The sequence below is a fragment of the Mustela lutreola genome, chromosome 17, assembly GCF_030435805.1.
Source record: "Mustela lutreola isolate mMusLut2 chromosome 17, mMusLut2.pri, whole genome shotgun sequence".
NCBI lineage: Eukaryota > Metazoa > Chordata > Mammalia > Carnivora > Mustelidae > Mustela > Mustela lutreola.
The window spans coordinates 23,082,947-23,099,905 of NC_081306.1; the positions used below are offsets into that span (position 1 = coordinate 23,082,947).

A 16,959-nucleotide genomic window follows, 5' to 3' on the forward strand; every position below is an offset into this window, starting at 1 on the left:
CCAGCTCTAGCCTCTACCAGGGGAGAACCCACAGCTCAGAGTGGTGTCAGGGATGGCACTAGACTGCGGGTCCCTGTCTGGTGGGAACCTTTCCTCCCCCTCGTCCCTGAGCCCTCTTTGGCGCCCCACCCAGAAGGGATCAGGGCACGGCAACACACACCATTTCTTTACTCCTGCAGAGCAGAGGCCCAGCCCACAGTGCCCATCCACCCATGAGTCGGAAGCCCGGCTGTTTCTAGGCCACAGGGAGCACCAGCAGCCCAGTTAGCGGAGCTAATTTCAGCACAGAGTCTGGTCTCTCTGGAGCCACTCTGGGTGTCTGCAAGGTGGCAGTCTGCTGGAGGACAAGCTGTCCCTGCTTCCCCTGTCCAGCATCCCAAGAAGCCGAGAATCCTGGCTCGTCGCAGAGAGCAGGCATGCACCAGCGGGCCCACCACACAGATTGGGGGACTCTGTTATTCAGGGCTGCGGTCAGCACGAGGACCACGTCTGAACCTGGAGCCTGGAGAGTCCACACAGTAGCAGACATGGCTGCCGCCCAGAGGCTGGAAAGAGCACAGAGCTGGAGATGTGCAGGACCGCATGCCCCACGCAGCTCATGGATGCAGGCCTGGCTCCTGCCATCCTGCCGATGCGCCCTGCTGCCCCGATGTGCTCAGGTGCCCCTGGGTGTAGAGTGTTCAGACAGCACCCACAAAGCAGGACCCGGAGCAGACCCCCGGCCTTCTCCCACGGGGCCCTCCAGACGCTGTCAAGCCGAAGCTTGGCCCTGGGTGTCCTGTTCTGTGCAGTCTGAAAAGAAGGCATGACGGGGTGGCAGGGTCGAGCTGGCCCAGGTCTCAGCCCAAACCTGTTCCAGTCTGGAGGACCATGATGCCCTCCCCTGGGCTGCCCGCCCGCCCGTGTGAGCAGCCCCCCAGGCCACAGGGGTGTGCAAGGCGGAGTGAGACCAGCACGGCCGGCCATCTGCCCTGCAGAGGCTGTGATCCTGGCTCTAAGCCCCCCACGCCCCATAAATCCATAATAAAATTAATCCCTCATTTTTCTAACATGCCCCAGTTCCAGAAGGGCCTCCAGAGGCATCACCGTGTGGCTGCGTGAGGGGCCAGGGAGGCCCAGCTGACCCCCTTTCAAAGAATCACATCAGGGAGGACTCAGGAACCCAAAGAGGCAGGTGGCACCCCATCCTGCCTCCTAGATGAGGACACAGCGACCAGTCACAGGCCGCCAGCCCAGAGGGGGCTACCAGCACTCCTGCGGAAGGCCTAGTCCCGGCCTCTGCAGGGTGGAGGTTGGGGAGCAGGGCCCTTCCGGCATTCTGCAGCTGCCGTTGTTGCTTGGGGGCCCCCCACCCAGCAGGCAGCCCGGTGCCTGCGTCACACAGTGGCCCCAAGGGCAGCACTCCCCGGAGAGCCGGGCAGCAGGACCTGCCAGACACACCTGGGGCATCAGGCTGAGGAGACCAGGATGTGGTCCGTCCTGGAGCGATGGAAGGCAGAGTGAGCGTCTGCTTGGGTCCCAGCATGGGCCAGCTGAGGAGCAGGCAGAGAGGGGACGGGCCTGCAGGGAGGAAGGCCCCCTCCCTCCCCAGAGCCCCCAATGCTGCTCAGCCTGGCCTCAGGCACCCCTGAGGCAGACACACCCTCCAGAGGCAGCACATTCCCAGCGTACCCCGGGGCCGGCACAGAATAAGTCTGGCTATTCCCAGCCCAGGGTCAGCGGAAGCATGGACATACACCCAGCCCTCGAGGCAGCTACCCCATCAGCCCACCACCAGCCTGGAAATGGGGGACACAGGCTCCCACCTACGGGTGGCTCAGCTCCAGGGCAGGATCCTGTCAAGGGCCCCATGGCCCATCAGTACACACTGCTGAGGCCCCTGGGAGTATGGTGTCCTGGCCCCATCCCTGTTACTCCCACCCGGACTGCAACTCTAGCTTCTCAGGGCACGGACGGCTACGGTACAGTCTAATGGCTCCAAGTCTTCCATGCCAGCCCTCCGTGGGAGACCACTGTCCACGGCCAGAGCTGACTCCTCACTGCCATCCCCGCCTCTCCCACACGCGGGGGCTGAGGAGCTTGCTGGGTAAGGCCAAGTCCCCAGGGTAGACCCAGCCCAGAGGAGGAGGGCAGAGGGGATGGGGGTGGTGCTGGGGCCTAGCCCCAGGTGGCAGTAGTGGGCGGGGCACCTGCCTGGGCTCTGGCTGCCTGTGAGCTCACTCACTCATTCACTTGGCCCTCGCTGTCACTCACCATCACTTGGTTCTTGTCATTTGGCCCTTGCCGGCACCGTCCAAGGTAGGTCCAATGAGCGGGTCCCCGTGCAGAGCAGGAAACCGAGGCGGGGGCTTGTGGGACTTTCCCGGGTCCCACCGGGCTGACCTGGACCATCCTAACCCCCAGATGCCCCTGCCTGTTGGTCTTGGAGTCGAGGGCAGCAGTCCTGCGCGGCCCAACAGGCCGGACCCAGCCGGCGGGGAAGACCCCCTCGGTGTTCCGGCGGGCGGGGCGGGGGCGGGGCGGCCGAAGGGGAGGGAAGCCGCGTCCTGCGCCGTGCGCGCCGCCCGCAGTGCCCGCCGAGCGCCGTGGCCGGGGGCGTCGCGGGGCGCGCGGGACGGGCGGCCGGCTCCGGCGGCGCGGCGCGCAGGTAGGGCAGGCAGGGCAGGCGGTGGGGGCTGCGGGCGAGGCGGCCGCCCCCGCCCCCGCCGCGGAGAGCCCACCACAACGTGACTGTCCCTGCCAGGGGTGGGGATGCTGGACTGGGGGTTTCTGGGAGGGGAGCAACCGCATGCCCCCCATGGGCTGCCTCCCCACAAAAGGCAGGTTCTGCTCTCCTGTGGCTCTGACCCTTCCAGGACTCCTAGTGTGGCTGCTCTGTCCCCAACCTGCAGGACCCCCCCCCCCCACCCGCCAAGATGGAGATCTTCCAGCGTGGAGTCCCCTCCACAGGCTGGTGCAGACAGGGTCAAACTCCTGCCACCCCCTGCCCACCCTCCCAAGATCCAGAAACCTAGTCCCCTGGCTCTCAGCCTCCCATGATGGGAGCAGGGCCTGGGGGCCAGTGGGGAACTCCCTGGGCCGCTGAAATGGGCTTTAGTGGGGGAGGCAGGAGGCAGCCCGCTCTGCCAGGCTGGTGCACAGGCAGAAACTGGGCCAGGCAGTTTGTTAGTGTGGGGGGCCAACACGGGGCAGCAGAAGGCTGTAGGCACTCCAAGTCCCAGACCAGCTGTGCAGCCAGTGTCCCCATAACCCTGAGCACCTACTCCGCCCCCAATCCCCTTGGCTAGAGATGCAAATTGCAGCCAAATCCTCCAGGCCCCAAGATTAACTTCCCTTGGGTAGGCTTCCCCATGCAAAGCGGAGGGACAGCCCATGGTCCAGGGAGGCCAGGCGCGGCCTCACCCCTCACCTGATAGTCTGGGGTGCCCCTCTGCAACAGGGAGTGGGAAGTGGGCCTTGCAGTTGGAGGGTGGGCTTCTGGGAACCCTGTGCTGTGTGCCTGGTCCTGCTCTTGGCGAAACACTGCACCTTCGCTCTCCAAGAAACCAGGCTGTGGACAGGCTGACAGGGGTGGGAGGGGAGGACGCAGAGCTGAGCAAAAACTTTCCTCTGCAGTTAATTAACCCCATGGGGGAGGGGCGGGCACACGGGGCCTCATCAGTGGGGCCTCAGCTCCAGGCCCAGCACCCTGTGGACCATGTGGGTGCCTCTGAGGCCCCCAGGATAGGGGTGGTACAGCCCCTGGGGGCCTCCCCAGCAGCAGACTGGGCATCGGTCTGGTGGGGAGGGAGCCGCTGGGGGGTGACTGCAGGCTGGCAGCCCCCTGGCTGTCTTTCCCTCCTGGGCTCTCCAGCCCCAGGCTGGCCACTTCCGAAGCCCCCGACGCCATGGAGGAGTGGGATGTGCCCCAGATGAAGAAAGAGGTGGAGAGTCTCAAGTACCAGCTGGCCTTCAAGAGGGAGATGTCATCCAAGACCATCCCTGAGTAAGTCCCCATCCCTGAGTAAGTAAGTCCCTGAGTAAGCCCAGGCTGGCTCCAATCTGCATGTCATTTCCCTGCCCTGCGCTCCTTTGCATGAGCCAGAACCACGGCCCTGCACCGAGCCACTGGGCGTACTTCTAAGGAGCCCTTCACCCACCTGCTCAGCCTCACCCTCCCCACCTTGCCCACCCACAGGCTCCTCAAGTGGATCGAGGACGGGATCCCCAAGGACCCGTTCCTGAACCCCGACCTCATGAAGAACAACCCATGGGTGGAAAAGGGCAAGTGTGCCATCCTGTGAGGCCCCTGCCCCGCCCCTAGGCTCTTGCTCGTGTAGGGAGGACAACTCAATAAAGGTGTGACTTTTATAAGGACTTTCTGAGAGTGTCCGTGCTTTTGTACATTTCCTAACGGAGAAAACTCAATCCGATAGCATCAAGCATGGTCCCTGGGGCGTCCAGCACGGGTGGAGGTACCCGGCCTGGGTTCCTGGCAGCGGGGGCAGCCCCTGCTACAGCAGGTCCCTGATGTGGACACTGCGCCGCACAGCATTAGAGACACCCTCCTTGAATCGAAACCAGACGTCACTCCTGCCCACCGCCGTGCCTATGCGCCGCTCAGCCGCATCCATCTCTGGGGCCGCATCTCCTGTGAAGGCCACATGGTTGCTCCCCTGCCTCCCCCTCCTACCCCCCCCGCCCTCCGGCCCCTCCCACCCCTCCCGCACCCTAAGCACCTGCACTCGGGGTTGCTGCTCTCTTGATGACCACACGACCAAAGAAGTCCCTCTCGGGCTGAAAGGGGCAAGCTGGTCAGGCTCTCAGGAAAGACCTGTGGCGGTCACGCCCTGCCCTAGAGGAGGAGCCAGTGGCCCCAGGCTGTGGAAATAGAGGCCCACCTCCCCTCCCCAGGCCCCCTGAAGCAGACTCACCCAGCTTGTGTCCCTCCGGTCCCTCATCACCCACCCAGCAGCTCCCTCCTACCACAACCAGCAGAGCCCCCTCTTGCCCACAGGGGAAGCTGAGGCCACAGGGAACCCTCCAGGCTAAGCAGCAGACAAGAAACAGGCCCCCCGGGGCCAAGAACCGCCCCCACCCCATACCTTCTCCTCCAGGGCAGCTCTCTCCAGGATGCGCTCTAGCCGCTGCTGCAGCTGCTGCTCCTCACGGCCGCGTCCCCCTTTGTCCCCAGCAGCCCCTGGCAGAGCCTTGGCCCCTAGGGGAACCCCGTCTACCTGCAGACCGAAGGTGTGGTGAGGGCTGACCGGGCAGGGCCATTCAGGGGACGCTGTCCCTTCCGACAGCCCCGCCCAGAGCCCAGGGCAGGCTTACCTGGGGGCTGTCCCCAACCCGGGCCAAGGCCTCCGCCCGCCGCATCTTCTCCATTTCGATCTCTCGAGCGATGAGCTGCTTGGCCTGATAGGTGAGAGGTTTGCGGGCGGGCAGCTCAGGAAAGCGACACACCTCCTCCACGTTCCTGCTCTCGGGGTGGGTCAAGAGGCGTAGACCATCAGCAGGGACAGGCAGGTGCTTCCTACCACACCGGTCCCAAACGGCATGAAGCAGGAGCTGCAGTGTGGGAGTCAGTCCTGGTAATACAAGGCCCGTAACCCACAGCAGCAGGGGATTACCCACCCCAAGCCTGTTTCCCCAAGTGCTTGTGGGCATGAGAAGGGAACGGTCCCAGGGCTGCAGAATGAAGAACTGAGACCACAGGGCAGGGCCTAGGCTCAAGCCGGGGCTGAGCACTGAGAACTGTCACCATTACCAGCTCCTTGCAAATGGACCAAAGAGGGATGGCAATGGTCCCCTTGTTGGGCAGTGGGGCCCTGGGGAACATCTCAGCCTGGGGCCCTCTGGAAGCAGTGCCTGAGGGACACTGAGGCAGGCAGACCCTCTGCAATCACCCCCCATAAGGGGGACACCCCCCCCCACAATCACACCTGCACAAGCCCCGAGCTAGGACTGAGCCTCTGCCACTGCCCCACTGATGGGAAAGTGTGATTCACACCAGCCAAGATTCCTGGCCTGCCTGCCATAGCACCCAGAGCCCAGCCTGCCCCCGGCAACACCCCCAAGTGCTGCAGACTCACGGCTCTAGCCTGTAGACATAATGCCCGTCGGGCAGGCGCTCCTGGCGGTAGGTTAGGCTGTAGGCAAGCATGGTGCCCACGAGGCTGGCCAGCTGCTGCTTCTCACGAGTGCTGTACAACTGCGTGCTCACCTGTGGGCATGGACGCTGAGCATGGCCAAGGCCCGCCCCCAGCAGCCGCCACAACCCCACTCTGCACTCCAAACAAGGCACTCACAGGGCGCAACTTGGGTGCAAGGATGTCCAGAATCAGACAGAGGGCATCTAGGATGAGAGCCTGAGGCGCAGCTCGGCTGCGGGTGGCCGGTGCAATGCCCGCCACCAGCGTCTGGATAAGGTTCTGTGTCCGGCTCGTCCGGTTCTGGGCCTGGGGTAGAGAATAAAGCGGGTCTAGGTAATCTAGGATCTCTGGGCCAGACCCTAGGCCCAGGCAGGGTGGGGGAGACACACCTCCTGCTGGCTGCTGGGGAAAGCGATCCTTGGCACGTGGCTGGACGCAAAGAGCAGGTGGAAGGCCACCAGCAGGAAGGGCAGGTAGCGCAGCAGCTGGAAGCTCTGGCCGTGGTACGCAGCACAGCTCAGCAGGTCGTCGAAGGCCAGCCAGTCGAGGGCTGCACACACAGTGCCCAGGCTGGAATCCCGCAGCCGCAGGCACAGGAAGTTCTCAAACAGGCCCTGGTGGTAAGCGGGCGGGTGGGCGGACCACTGAGCACCCTCAGCTGTGGTCCCCAGCCCACATACAGGCACCCCCCTCCGCCGGGACCCTGCACCTCCCACCTGCCCTGCCAAGTCCAAGGACTCTGGGACAGCAACTAGCACCAGCAAGTGGCCCTGAAGCCCCAAAGGAGGAGCCAGGAAGGCCCAGCCTGCCGCCCCCGCTGTTCTGACCAGAGCCCCGAGAGCTGCAGGAGAAGAACCCCTGGCCTATGACTGCCTCAAGGAGCCCAGCCTCCAGGACCCACCCCTCCCTGAAGGAAGCTCTGCGGCCAGGACGGAGGGCACAGATCCCCCACTCTCGCTCCCCATGAGACCCCCATGCTCTCGGGGCGCAGATTCCGGATTTAGTCAGATCCATAGCCGCTAATCCAAAGCTTACTCAAGCAGACAGCTTAGACCAGGCTTCCCGGGGGCGGGGGTACCCCTGCCACCTGCTCCAGCCCCAACTTCACCCCGCCCGCCCTACCGCACATGTCCATTACCACAGCTCACATCCAGAGTGGGGACTCTCCCGCCCCACTCACGTGTCCCAACCAGCAACTGAAGTGACCCCGGCAGTCAGATGACTGCCCCACTGCGCACCCAGCCCACCTCCCCTCCCTGTCAGCCTACGCCTGCCACCACCCACCCCCCCGCCCCTGCCACCAACGAGTCCCTCCTCCCAGGCCTCTGTCCCTGCTCACCATCACCTCTGAGAGCTTCCCGAGGCCCTGTCTCTGCCACCCCTCGCTCCCATCCCATTTCTCCACAAGCATGACGCTGTCTGAAGCATCGCCTGTCGCAGGGACAGAGGCGCGGCGGGTGCTAGCAAACTGGCAGAGCAAGATTACCTGGACCACCTTCTCGTGCTCGCCTGCGGAGGCAGCCAAGTGCAGGATGTGGTAGAACCGCTGGGAAGCCGTGGTCAAAGGCACCTCGGCAGCACGGGGCCCCAGACCCAGGTGCTCATCACTGAGCAGGAGCGTGTGTGGGGGCAGGGCCGGGTCCCGGCCCCAGCGTTGCCTGCAGGGGGGGGTCAAGGCTGGAATGGGGCCCCCCACCTCGTCCCCCGCCATGGTGCCGCGCTCCCTGAAGCGGCCCAGGCATCTGCACACAGACGACGGTCTGCGGGACCCGGGAGCACTCAGGGCCTGTGTGGCACCCAGGGTGGTGGTGGAGGCGGCCCTCCCGCTTACCTCTGCACCCTGGGCAGCTGGAACACCTCCTGCCACACGGAGAACAGCCCCTTGCGTTGGTCCTTAAGGCCAACCCGCGTGGTCCACACAGCGTGCACACTCAGCTCCCGCCGGCCCCGCCCATGGAGGAACTGGACAAAGGCAGGCTGGTGAGAGGCCTCCCTCCTGGCCGCCCAGAGCAGCCGCCCCCACGCCCCCACCCACCTGCAGCGTGTTGACGCAGGCACGGATGTCGTTATCTGTCTTCTCACACAGAGCGGCCAGCGCGCCCGGGTCGGCCCTCATGCCCTGCCGCAGGGAGATCTGCAGGGGGCAGGAGAGTGGGCGGCCGCGCCCCAGAAACCCACCTCGAGGCCCCCACTTCCCCAGAACACAGAACGACCACCACATATCCCTGCTTCAAACCATCTCCCCCAACACATCCTGAGGCCACCTGGGGCTTGGGGCCCTAGATACGAGAGAGGATGGCAAGGAAGAAGAAAACGGGGGTCTGAACAGGAGGCACATCCCCCCACCCCGTAGTCAGGCACACGGCCCCCTACTCACGTGCCCCCACCCCAACCATCACCAACCTCCTGCAGCCGCTGCGCAAGCCTGGAGGACAGTATGGGCGGGAAGTGCAGCAGGAAGGCCTGCTGTCTCAGCTGCCGCAGTGCGGGCACGAACCTGCAGGGCATAGCCACACGCGGCTCACTGCCTAGGCAGGGGCGTGGCGGGTGTGCCACAGCCCAGCGGGCAGAGGCAGCCAGGGGGGCTGGGTGTGCGCTCTCCCCGGGCTGCTACCCTCCTGCCAGGGGCCCCCCGACACCCCTCCCCCGCCCAAAGCCCTGCCCCACTGCACTCACTGGTCATTGCAGATGCAGATGATAGGCCTCATCAGGAGCCCCCCCTCAGCCCGGCGCCGCCGACCCCCACTCGGGGGAACCGGACCCCCAGACTCTGTGTCCTGTGGGCCCTTGCGGTCCAGAATGTTCAGGAGAACGTTGATGGCAGCCTAAGGGATGCGAAAAGGACGCAGTGAGCCCCAGCCCGTTGCCCACCCACCTCTCCCCTGAACTGGGGCTCCCAGGAGGCCCACCACAGGGGCCCCGTCGATCTCGTCGATGACCAGGCAGTTGGGCTTCCCGCTGGCACCCAGCACTGACTCCATCTGCGTGGCCGCTTCAATGCACGTGCGGAAGGCCTCAGGGCTGCGGTCGTCACTGGAACCATGAGGCCGGGGCAAAGCCGTCAGGATGGCACGGCCTCGGCCAAGACAGCGACCAAGGTCCCTGACCAGACAACCTCCCAGGGCGGAACCACCACACCTACATCTCAAGGCAAACCCCCCCCAACGAGCCCTGATGCAGCAAGAGCTCCTCTTTGCCTACAACCCACTGGGGCCTCAGGGCCATGTCACCATGGAGGCTGGCCTCCCTGCCACTCACCTGGCGTTCATTTCCACCACGCAATACCCAGCATGCCGTGCGATCACGTGGGCCAGGGTGGTCTTGCCAAGCCCCGGGGGCCCACAGAGCAGCGCCACCTGAGGCCAAGACAACACACATGCCCACCTGCTACAACCTGTCACCACTCGAGGGGACCCCCCACACCCACCTCGAAAACCCTGAAACGGGAGACATGCTACAAAGAGATGCACGCTCAGCCCCGCTGTGGTGACTGACCAAGAAAGGACCCCAGCATACTGATGCCTCACACACAACGCGTTAGAGCAAAAGTCGCACGTGAGAAGAGGAACGAGGATGTGCCACAAGAGGCACAGCCACTGCTGGCATGTCTGACCCCGAGAAACCCCCATCACCATGAGCGTCCTGGAAGGGCCAGGATCCTCCAGAGAGCACACGCTTTAACTGAGCCGTGAAAAGAGACTCAGAGTCTGACTCCCGGCACTAGTATTCCACGCCGACACACTGGTGTTCTCAACGCCCCAACCCTGGAAGCACTAAATGTGCCTCAGGACCCCACGAGGCTGTGAAGGCACCGGATGCCCAAAAGCACAGCCATGAGGTGCAGGGGAGGGCCTCACCTTCTGCCGGGGCCGCCGGCTTGGGTCCAGCTCAGCCTCTAGCATGTCCTCCAGCACTTGCTCATGGCTCCTCCATTTGCTGGAGCTCGCGGCCTCTTTGCCACCCCGGGCCAGCTCCACGCCAGGCCTCAGCCTCCTGGCAGGCCTCTCTCGTCCGAACACCACCAGGTCCCACAGCTTTAACCACTTGAGGAGGCAGCGATTAGTGAACTGCAGAAAGAGAGGCATGGCCTGGAGGAACGGCCAGCACGGAGGACCCCCTGTGCCTGCCCTTGAATCAACCTGCTGCCGTGAGCCCTGGAAACACCCAAGGAGGCTGAAACTAAATGACAAGTGACCAGTGAGCAACAGAGGGAGGCTCATTCCAGACTCTCCATCCCTACGACCCTGGCCCGTTCAGGGCCCCACCACCACCACCACCTTCCCCAGGAGCATCCCCACATCAGCTTTTATGAGAGCAAGAAAGGAAACAGGAAACAAATTCCGGGTGGCGGGGGCAGGTATAGATCCCAACGCAGATCACAAGTGACACAGAGTGTGCCAGCCCCATGAGGGCCTCAGTGTCCCCATCTACAACTCAAACGTACAAACCAAAACCACCTCTTCTGGGGCACCTGGGGTGCCCAGGCAGTGAAGCGTCTGCCTTTAGCTCAGGTCATGAGCTCAGAGCTCTGGGATCCAGCCCCGCATCAGGCTCCCTGCTCAGCAGGGCGTCTGCTTCTCCTCTCTCCCTCTGCCCATCCCCCCCTCATGCTCGCTCCCTCTCTCAAATAACCAGAATCTTTAAAAACCAAAAAGCATCTCTCCCATTGCAGACATGAGGTTTAGCTGAATCCTGCACCTTCTGTTTCTTGCAACAAAAAAACCAGTCATGCTTGAACAAGAATAGTGTCTCACGTCATCACTGAGCAGCTCCGTGTAGGACCGAGGGGCAAATTCATCCACCCAGAGGCAGTGCCGGGACTCGTCTTGGTTGCTGGCCAGCTCTTCCTCAGGAGCCGCCAAGTGCTGGACCTCCTCCGACCTGAGGCTGGAGAACATCATGCCTTTGGAGGGACTGCGCGGCACTGACTACAAGTGGGAGGGAGGTCAGAGCTGGAAGGGCCCACCGTGTCACCTGTGAAGCGTGTCTGAGAGTTGATGGGCCTCCTCGAGCAGCTGCTGCCTCCGCTGTGCGAACACCAGAGGTTGGGATCTGAATGGCTCCGACATGCAGTCCCCCCAGAACCACCCTTCTCTTCCCAGCAAGCCCCACCTCATTGTCGACCTGCTCCTTCAGGGACGCAAAGGGCACGCCCAACAGATCCAGCCGGCCATGGCCTCGCCGCCAGATATCAAGGAAAGGGGTCTGCAGGAAAGCGAGGGCAGCCTTCATCCCCTTCCGGGACATAACCACCCCGGACCCCCTACCAACAGTGCTAGGGACGCAGGTGGCGTTTTGCAGCACGAACAGACCAACAACAGGACAAGAACCCTCTCTAACCAAGAACGCCAACGGAATAAGACACCGGATGGGCACGACTCTAGGGAAGACACACACACAAAAGGTGAAGGAGGTACAAGGGAGAGAGGGGAAGGGAAACAGGCCTGCTGAACTTCCGGAGGTGTCCCCAGGGTCCCAGCGAGGGTGTGAGGTCTAGAACTCTCCTGGGCAGCACAGAGCCCCCCACCTCTCTCATGGCCACACAGCACCCACCTGCACCCCTGTGCCCACTGGATCAGCCCGCAGGACCAGAAAAGCCCGGCTACCCCCCGTGGAGGTCACATTGACATAGTCCTCCAGGACAGGGGGTCGCCTCAGGACAGGATTTCGGGCTGCTGGCGAGGCCTGCAGAAGACCCACATCGACACCGGCGTCCAAGGCCCTGGGAAGGGACAGGGGCTGTCTTGGGGCCTCTCAGCTCCTGCCACCATCAGAGGAACCCAGATCCGCACAACCACACATCCCTCCCACCCACCCACCCACCCTCGGCGGCAGGCCTCTGGAAACCAGCGCCCCAAGCCACACACCCCTTGCTCCGCGGTTCACTGGGGACCTCGGGACTCGGTGGGGGAGTGATGTCCCCCGCAGGGGAGTCAGGAAGGGGGGGCTCCTCCATTTCCTCGGGCCTGAAGTTCAGCTTCTTGACAACTTCCAGCCTAAGCCGTTTGACCCTGGGGGCTGGGGAGGCAGACGGGAGGAACGAAGGCTCTTCCCCAGCCTTACACCCCACCCCTGAGCCCGGGGCCCCGGAGGACATACTGGGGGGCAAGGCCCTGTCCCTCGCGACGCGGCCGGCCAGCTGTCGCTTCCTAGCACTGCCTCCGCGGTTCTCTGGCGGTCCCCCCGGAGAGCAGGGAGTGGAGGCGCCCCCTCCAGCGGCGGCCTCCTCGAATGGCAGGCGGGCCCGGCCCACCGTGGGCCAGGGGTCCCTGGAGGGCGACAGGGCCGCCGTCCCTGCAAGAGACAAGATTGACAGCAGCTGCGCCAGATGAACGCGCCCCCACTGTAGGCCAAGGCTCCCGCCGCGGCGCCGTTCCAGCCTCGCGCCCCCCGCTCCCCTCCTCTCCTCCAGGCAGTCCTCGCGTTCTACGGGGGATGAGGCTGCGGCAGAGCCCGCGCCCACCTTCCAGCTCGGCCAGCACCTCCAGCTCGTCGGCGAACTGGCTGTGGAAGTCGTCCTGGGCACCAGCCAGCTCGAGCTCCGGGTCGCCCATGGCGCTCACTCCCGGCCGACCCGCCGCCCGCTCCGAACCTCCCGCGCCGCAGTCCCGCGCCGTGCCCGCCCCCTGCGTCCCGGCGCCGCCAATCCCTGGCCGGCGTGCCCGGCGGCGCTCGCCATTGGCCAACGGGGAGAGCGGGGCGGGGGCGGGACTGCGCGCGCAGGCGGGGCGGGGCCGAGCCAGTGCGGCGGCCCCAGACGCTCGCCATTGGCCCACATGGCCGCCCGTCCGTGGTGTGGGCGCGGCGTGGGCGGGGCTGCAGGCCCCGGCAGGGTCCTGTGAGGCGCGGCTCCAGGGTCGCCGGGTCGCCAGGCGCGGGGACCGAGTGCTGGAGCCAGGGCCCGGCAGCGGCCTCGCGCGGCCCGGGCGGCGCGGCCAGCGTGTAGGTGGGTCTCGGAGTGGGAGGGGCCGCGGGAGGCCCTGGCAGGCGGCCTGTGCCCATCAAACGCGGGGGCGGGGATTCGGGGAGGGGGCGGGGGGTCCCCACACTCGGCTGACCTGACCCACCCCGGCCCTGGGGGCGCGGAAGGTCTTGCCCCTCCCCGCTGCGACGCAGGCTCCCGCGGCACTTAGGCGCGCTGTCCCCGGGGGTCCGCAGCGGGGGCGCGGACACAGGACGGCTGGCCCGGCCTCTGCGTCTGGGGTCGGGGGCAGCGCCACAGTCCCCGCTCGGAGGCGGCCGTGCAGCGGGGTCTGGCGGTGTACGCACAGCGGGGCCATGTGCCCGGCCGGCCGCGACCCTGGGACTCTGAGGAGTCGGTGCGGGGCTCCCCGCGCGCCCCCACTGCACACGCTGACCCCGCGCCACAGGCCACCGCCATGGATGCGGGCCGCACGGAGAGCTTGTCGGTGGTGTACCAGAGCCGGGACTTCCTGGTGGTGAACAAGCACTGGGACCTGCGCATCGACAGCCGTATGTGGCGCGAGACGCCCACCCTCCAGAAGCAGCTACGCCACCGCTTCCCCGAGCTCGCGGATCCTGACACCTGCTACGGGTTCAGGTACGCGGGGGCGGGCCCCGACAGCCCCCAGCCGCTGCGGCAGGAGGAAGCGGCCGCCCCCAGTCTGGCCAGCCTGACCCCCTGCCCCATGTCAGATTCTGCCACCAGCTGGACTTCTCCACCAGCGGGGCGCTCTGCGTGGCCCTGAACAAAGCGGCAGCCGGCCGCGCTTACAAGTGCTTCAAGGAGCGGCGGGTCACCAAGGCCTATCTGGCTCTGGTAAGGCCTGACTGGCCCCCCTGGGACGGGAGTTCTGACCCTCAGCCTCTCCGGCAGGCCATCCGTGCCAGGTGGGCTCACCGGAGGTGGTGGGTAGCCCTGAGAGCAGCTCGAGAGTCTCTGCCCAGCAGGTGCGGGGACATGTGCAGGAGAACCAGATGACCATCAGCTACGCCATCGGCAGGAACAGCACCGAGGGTCGTGCTCACACCATGTGCATTGAGGGCACTCAGGGTACGCAGGGTGGGGTTTGTCACCCAGTGGGGGCCCTGAGTGAGCTGGGCTGGGGCGGGCTGGGCTCTGCGCAGGTCCAGCCCGCCCTCACAGCTCGTCTTGCTTTCCACAGGCTGTGAGAACCCGAAACCGAGCCTGACAGAGCTGGAGGTCCTGGAGCACGGGCTGTACGCCGGCGCCCCTGTTTCCAAAGTGCTGCTGCGGCCCCTCACAGGTGTGTCCGGGCCGAGGGAGGCAGGATGCTCTGAGGCTGCTAATGGCTGCTCCCCCACCCCACCACGTGCTCTTCCCCCTGGGGACTTCGGGGAAGCGGTGGCGCAGGGGCACAGCAGCCTGCCTGGGGCCACTCCACCATTTCCACTTCCCTCTACCCGCCCCCACCCCGTCCTGGGGCTTGCTGTCCTAGAAGGCTGCAGGGAGTCTGTAGCATACCTGGCTTTTCCCCGACAGGCAGCGATCTGGAGGCTGACTCCTCTTCTGAGCTCTGGACTTTATCTGTAACGAGAATCAGGGTCTGCCATTTCTAGGAGTTTTATGGGGCTTGAAGAGGGCAACGGGGGATAGCATTAAGGGTGACATGAGTGGGTGAGGGACAGGCCCAGCATGGCACCCCCACCCTACCAATCCCCTTGCCCCCCCCCCACCCAGGCCGGACGCACCAGCTTCGTGTACACTGCAGTGCCCTCAGCCATCCCGTCGTGGGGGACCTGACCTACGGGCAGGCATTGGACCAAGAAGACCAGCCCTTTCGCATGATGCTGCACGCCTTTTATCTGCGTATCCCCACGCACACGGAGTGCGTGGAGGCCTGCACACCGGACCCCTTCGTGCCGGCCCTCGACGCCTGCTGGAGCCCCCACACCCTGGTGCAGTCCCTGGACCAGCTCGTCCAGGTCCTGAGGACTGCTCCTGACCCTGGTCCCACAGAAGGGAGCCCTGCGCCCTGCAGCCCTCCCATGCCCCCCAGCAAGCCCCCCGAGACAGAGGCACAGCGGGCCTCCTGCCTTCAGTGGCTGTCAGAGTGGACTCTGGAGCCGGACAACTGAGAGCAGCTGGGAGTGGCAGGCCGGGCCCACCAGGGCGATCGGGGTTGCCGGGCCCATCCTGGGTAGGGGCTGTCCCTGTGTGCAGCTGCTGTGGATGGAGCCCGAGGCCTTGGCTGCAGCAACTAGACCCGGAGAGACGGGCAGGGCCAGCAGGGGGCGCCAGGCCGCCAGGAGTTCGGAGGTGGGCTCTTCCCAAGCACCTGCCCTCCCCGGGAGGGGAAACCGAGGCCTGCCTTCCGGGCTCCGAGCTTCGCTCTTCTTGTTTTATGGATCTGCCCAGGGTCGCTGTCTCAGAGACAGAGCCCACAGTCGGGCCTCGCCTCCTCCTGGCCCCGGGCCTCTGAGCACCCCGCTCTACTCCGCTGTGACCTCCTGTGTCGGTCAGCCGCTCCCGGCTGGGTCCTCCCCACCTGCAGCCCTGACTCACCTGCCCAGCCACTGCTGCCTCGTGCCTTTGCTCTTAGAAGACTCTGCTTGTGGGCCCCTGCCTCCCCACCCACGCGGCACCTGGGGGAGGGTCTAAGCCACGCACCTCGGTCCTCTCCCAGGCCCTCAGGCTTCAGCTGGGAGCAGGCAGAGGTGGCCAGCACCCATCTTTTCCATTCCGAATGTCATGTCCGTGTCGGCCTAGTTGTAGCTGAGCTGCAGAGCCTCAGAATAAATACTCAGTGACTGACCTCATGAGTGACCGTGAATCCATCCGATGGGGAGGTTTTGGGGGCCCCAGACCCCTGTCTTCTTTCCTGCACTGGACGGGTGTCTGCCCTAGGCCTCCCAGCAGGAGCCGGGATGAACCTCGTGGTCCTGGCTAGTGTGTCCGTCCCCCGCCGTGCAGCGAGCACGTGCAGCCTGTGCGGACGCTGGGCTCTGGGTAGAGGACAGAAGCTGGTCAGCCCCATTCCTAGAAATCCCAGCTCTCTAAGCCAAAAGCAGCGGAGCGCCCATCTTCTCACCAGGGTCCCTCCCTAGAGCTGTTGTCCCACATCCCTTTAGGCTCCTCCACCATGAGAACACCAGCTACCCTGCAGGGTGGGCACTCCTGGCTGGGGGTGGCCCTGGGAGAGAGCAGAGGGAGGCGTGGCCAGCTGGGGACACGGGTCTGGATACCTTGGCCTGGTGGGGCCCACAGAACAAACCCCAGGGAAGCTGGAGGACTGGACAGATGGGTGGCCCCAAGGTAGGGAGGCAGGACAGGAAAGTGCATAGGGGTAGGTCCTGCTGGGGAATGTGCCCCTCCCCCAGCCCTGTTGCTCCCCCCTGAAATGTCTGCTTAGACCCTTGAGCCCCCCAGGACCCAGAGAGCCACCTGCAGGCCGGACCCAGCTCTTGCTTCCTACAATTGGCTGTCTCCCAGTGCCCTGGGGCCCTCTAGGCTGAGACCGTGGAGCCCAGACAGACATGGGGCGCACACGGGCCTGTCTGCCCCCAAACACACCCTAGCTGTGAGCGAGCAAGGTTTGGAAGGTGTGGGAACTGAGCAGGGTCTCCTGGACAAGGACAGCAAGGCGAGTTTCCTCAGGCAAGTGTGGCCAGACGGACACTGCAGGTGGCAGTGTGGGGCTGACTGGTGACAGGCAAGCTCTGGGGGTTAGGTGTGCTCGTGGGGTACCACCCAGCTGGACTTCCGTGGGGGCATCCAGGGCTGGGGAGCCGTCCTCAGCTGTTGGTCAGCATGTCTGCTGGGCTGTGGGCCACGTGCAGCCCTACTTGGGGTGCTGGCAGCTAAACCAGGGTCCCTGGGCTCAAGGCTCGGTTCCTCCAGTTG

At 65.1% G+C, this 16,959-nt stretch overlaps 3 protein-coding genes and 1 long non-coding RNA gene across 11 annotated transcripts; 2 read left to right on the plus strand and 2 right to left on the minus strand.

Annotated features, from left to right (window-relative positions):
* Positions 1 to 144: 144 nt before the first annotated feature.
* LOC131820003 (uncharacterized) lies at positions 145 to 2,570 on the minus strand. 2 transcript variants are annotated; one of them, XR_009349441.1, is made up of 3 exons: positions 2,254 to 2,570; positions 1,441 to 1,532; positions 145 to 792 (listed from the first exon to the last, which is right to left on the minus strand). It is a non-coding gene; the product is annotated as an uncharacterized LOC131820003 (long non-coding RNA). The 2 variants fall into 2 exon arrangements; XR_009349440.1 differs by having other exon boundaries at positions 1,441 to 1,583.
* Positions 2,170 to 4,356, plus strand: GNG13 (G protein subunit gamma 13). Of its 3 annotated transcripts, none has more exons than XM_059155477.1 (3): positions 2,170 to 2,298; positions 3,854 to 3,985; positions 4,178 to 4,356. In XM_059155477.1, the coding sequence occupies exons 2-3, from the start codon at positions 3,888 to 3,890 to the stop codon at positions 4,281 to 4,283; spliced, it is 204 nt and encodes a 67-aa protein (XP_059011460.1). In that variant the 5' UTR covers positions 2,170 to 2,298; positions 3,854 to 3,887; the 3' UTR covers positions 4,284 to 4,356. The 3 variants fall into 3 exon arrangements, with proteins under 3 accessions (XP_059011460.1, XP_059011461.1, XP_059011462.1); XM_059155478.1 differs by having other exon boundaries at positions 2,179 to 2,298; positions 3,820 to 3,985; XM_059155479.1 differs by lacking the exon at positions 2,170 to 2,298 and adding an exon at positions 2,582 to 2,647.
* CHTF18 (chromosome transmission fidelity factor 18) lies at positions 4,334 to 12,762 on the minus strand. Of its 3 annotated transcripts, XM_059155467.1 has the most exons (22): positions 12,598 to 12,761; positions 12,234 to 12,428; positions 12,002 to 12,152; positions 11,688 to 11,856; positions 11,247 to 11,339; positions 11,109 to 11,161; positions 10,889 to 11,021; positions 9,992 to 10,201; positions 9,393 to 9,490; positions 9,044 to 9,167; positions 8,811 to 8,959; positions 8,538 to 8,631; positions 8,170 to 8,268; positions 7,966 to 8,096; positions 7,621 to 7,792; positions 6,524 to 6,748; positions 6,291 to 6,440; positions 6,075 to 6,205; positions 5,314 to 5,458; positions 5,085 to 5,216; positions 4,719 to 4,776; positions 4,334 to 4,630 (listed from the first exon to the last, which is right to left on the minus strand). In XM_059155467.1, the coding sequence occupies exons 1-22, from the start codon at positions 12,686 to 12,688 to the stop codon at positions 4,494 to 4,496; spliced, it is 2,940 nt and encodes a 979-aa protein (XP_059011450.1). In that variant the 5' UTR covers positions 12,689 to 12,761; the 3' UTR covers positions 4,334 to 4,493. The 3 variants fall into 3 exon arrangements, with proteins under 3 accessions (XP_059011450.1, XP_059011451.1, XP_059011452.1); XM_059155468.1 differs by lacking the exons at positions 4,334 to 4,630; positions 4,719 to 4,776; positions 5,085 to 5,216 and having other exon boundaries at positions 5,429 to 5,550; positions 12,598 to 12,762; XM_059155469.1 differs by lacking the exons at positions 4,334 to 4,630; positions 4,719 to 4,776; positions 5,085 to 5,216; positions 5,314 to 5,458 and adding an exon at positions 5,501 to 5,570 and having other exon boundaries at positions 12,598 to 12,762.
* Positions 12,763 to 12,926: 164 nt separating this feature from the next.
* RPUSD1 (RNA pseudouridine synthase domain containing 1) lies at positions 12,927 to 15,871 on the plus strand. Of its 3 annotated transcripts, none has more exons than XM_059155473.1 (6): positions 12,927 to 13,080; positions 13,505 to 13,695; positions 13,791 to 13,914; positions 14,043 to 14,148; positions 14,261 to 14,362; positions 14,797 to 15,871. In XM_059155473.1, the coding sequence occupies exons 2-6, from the start codon at positions 13,514 to 13,516 to the stop codon at positions 15,192 to 15,194; spliced, it is 912 nt and encodes a 303-aa protein (XP_059011456.1). In that variant the 5' UTR covers positions 12,927 to 13,080; positions 13,505 to 13,513; the 3' UTR covers positions 15,195 to 15,871. The 3 variants fall into 3 exon arrangements, with proteins under 3 accessions (XP_059011456.1, XP_059011458.1, XP_059011457.1); XM_059155475.1 differs by having other exon boundaries at positions 14,046 to 14,148; XM_059155474.1 differs by having other exon boundaries at positions 12,938 to 13,076.
* The last annotated feature ends 1,088 nt before the right edge of the window (positions 15,872 to 16,959 follow it).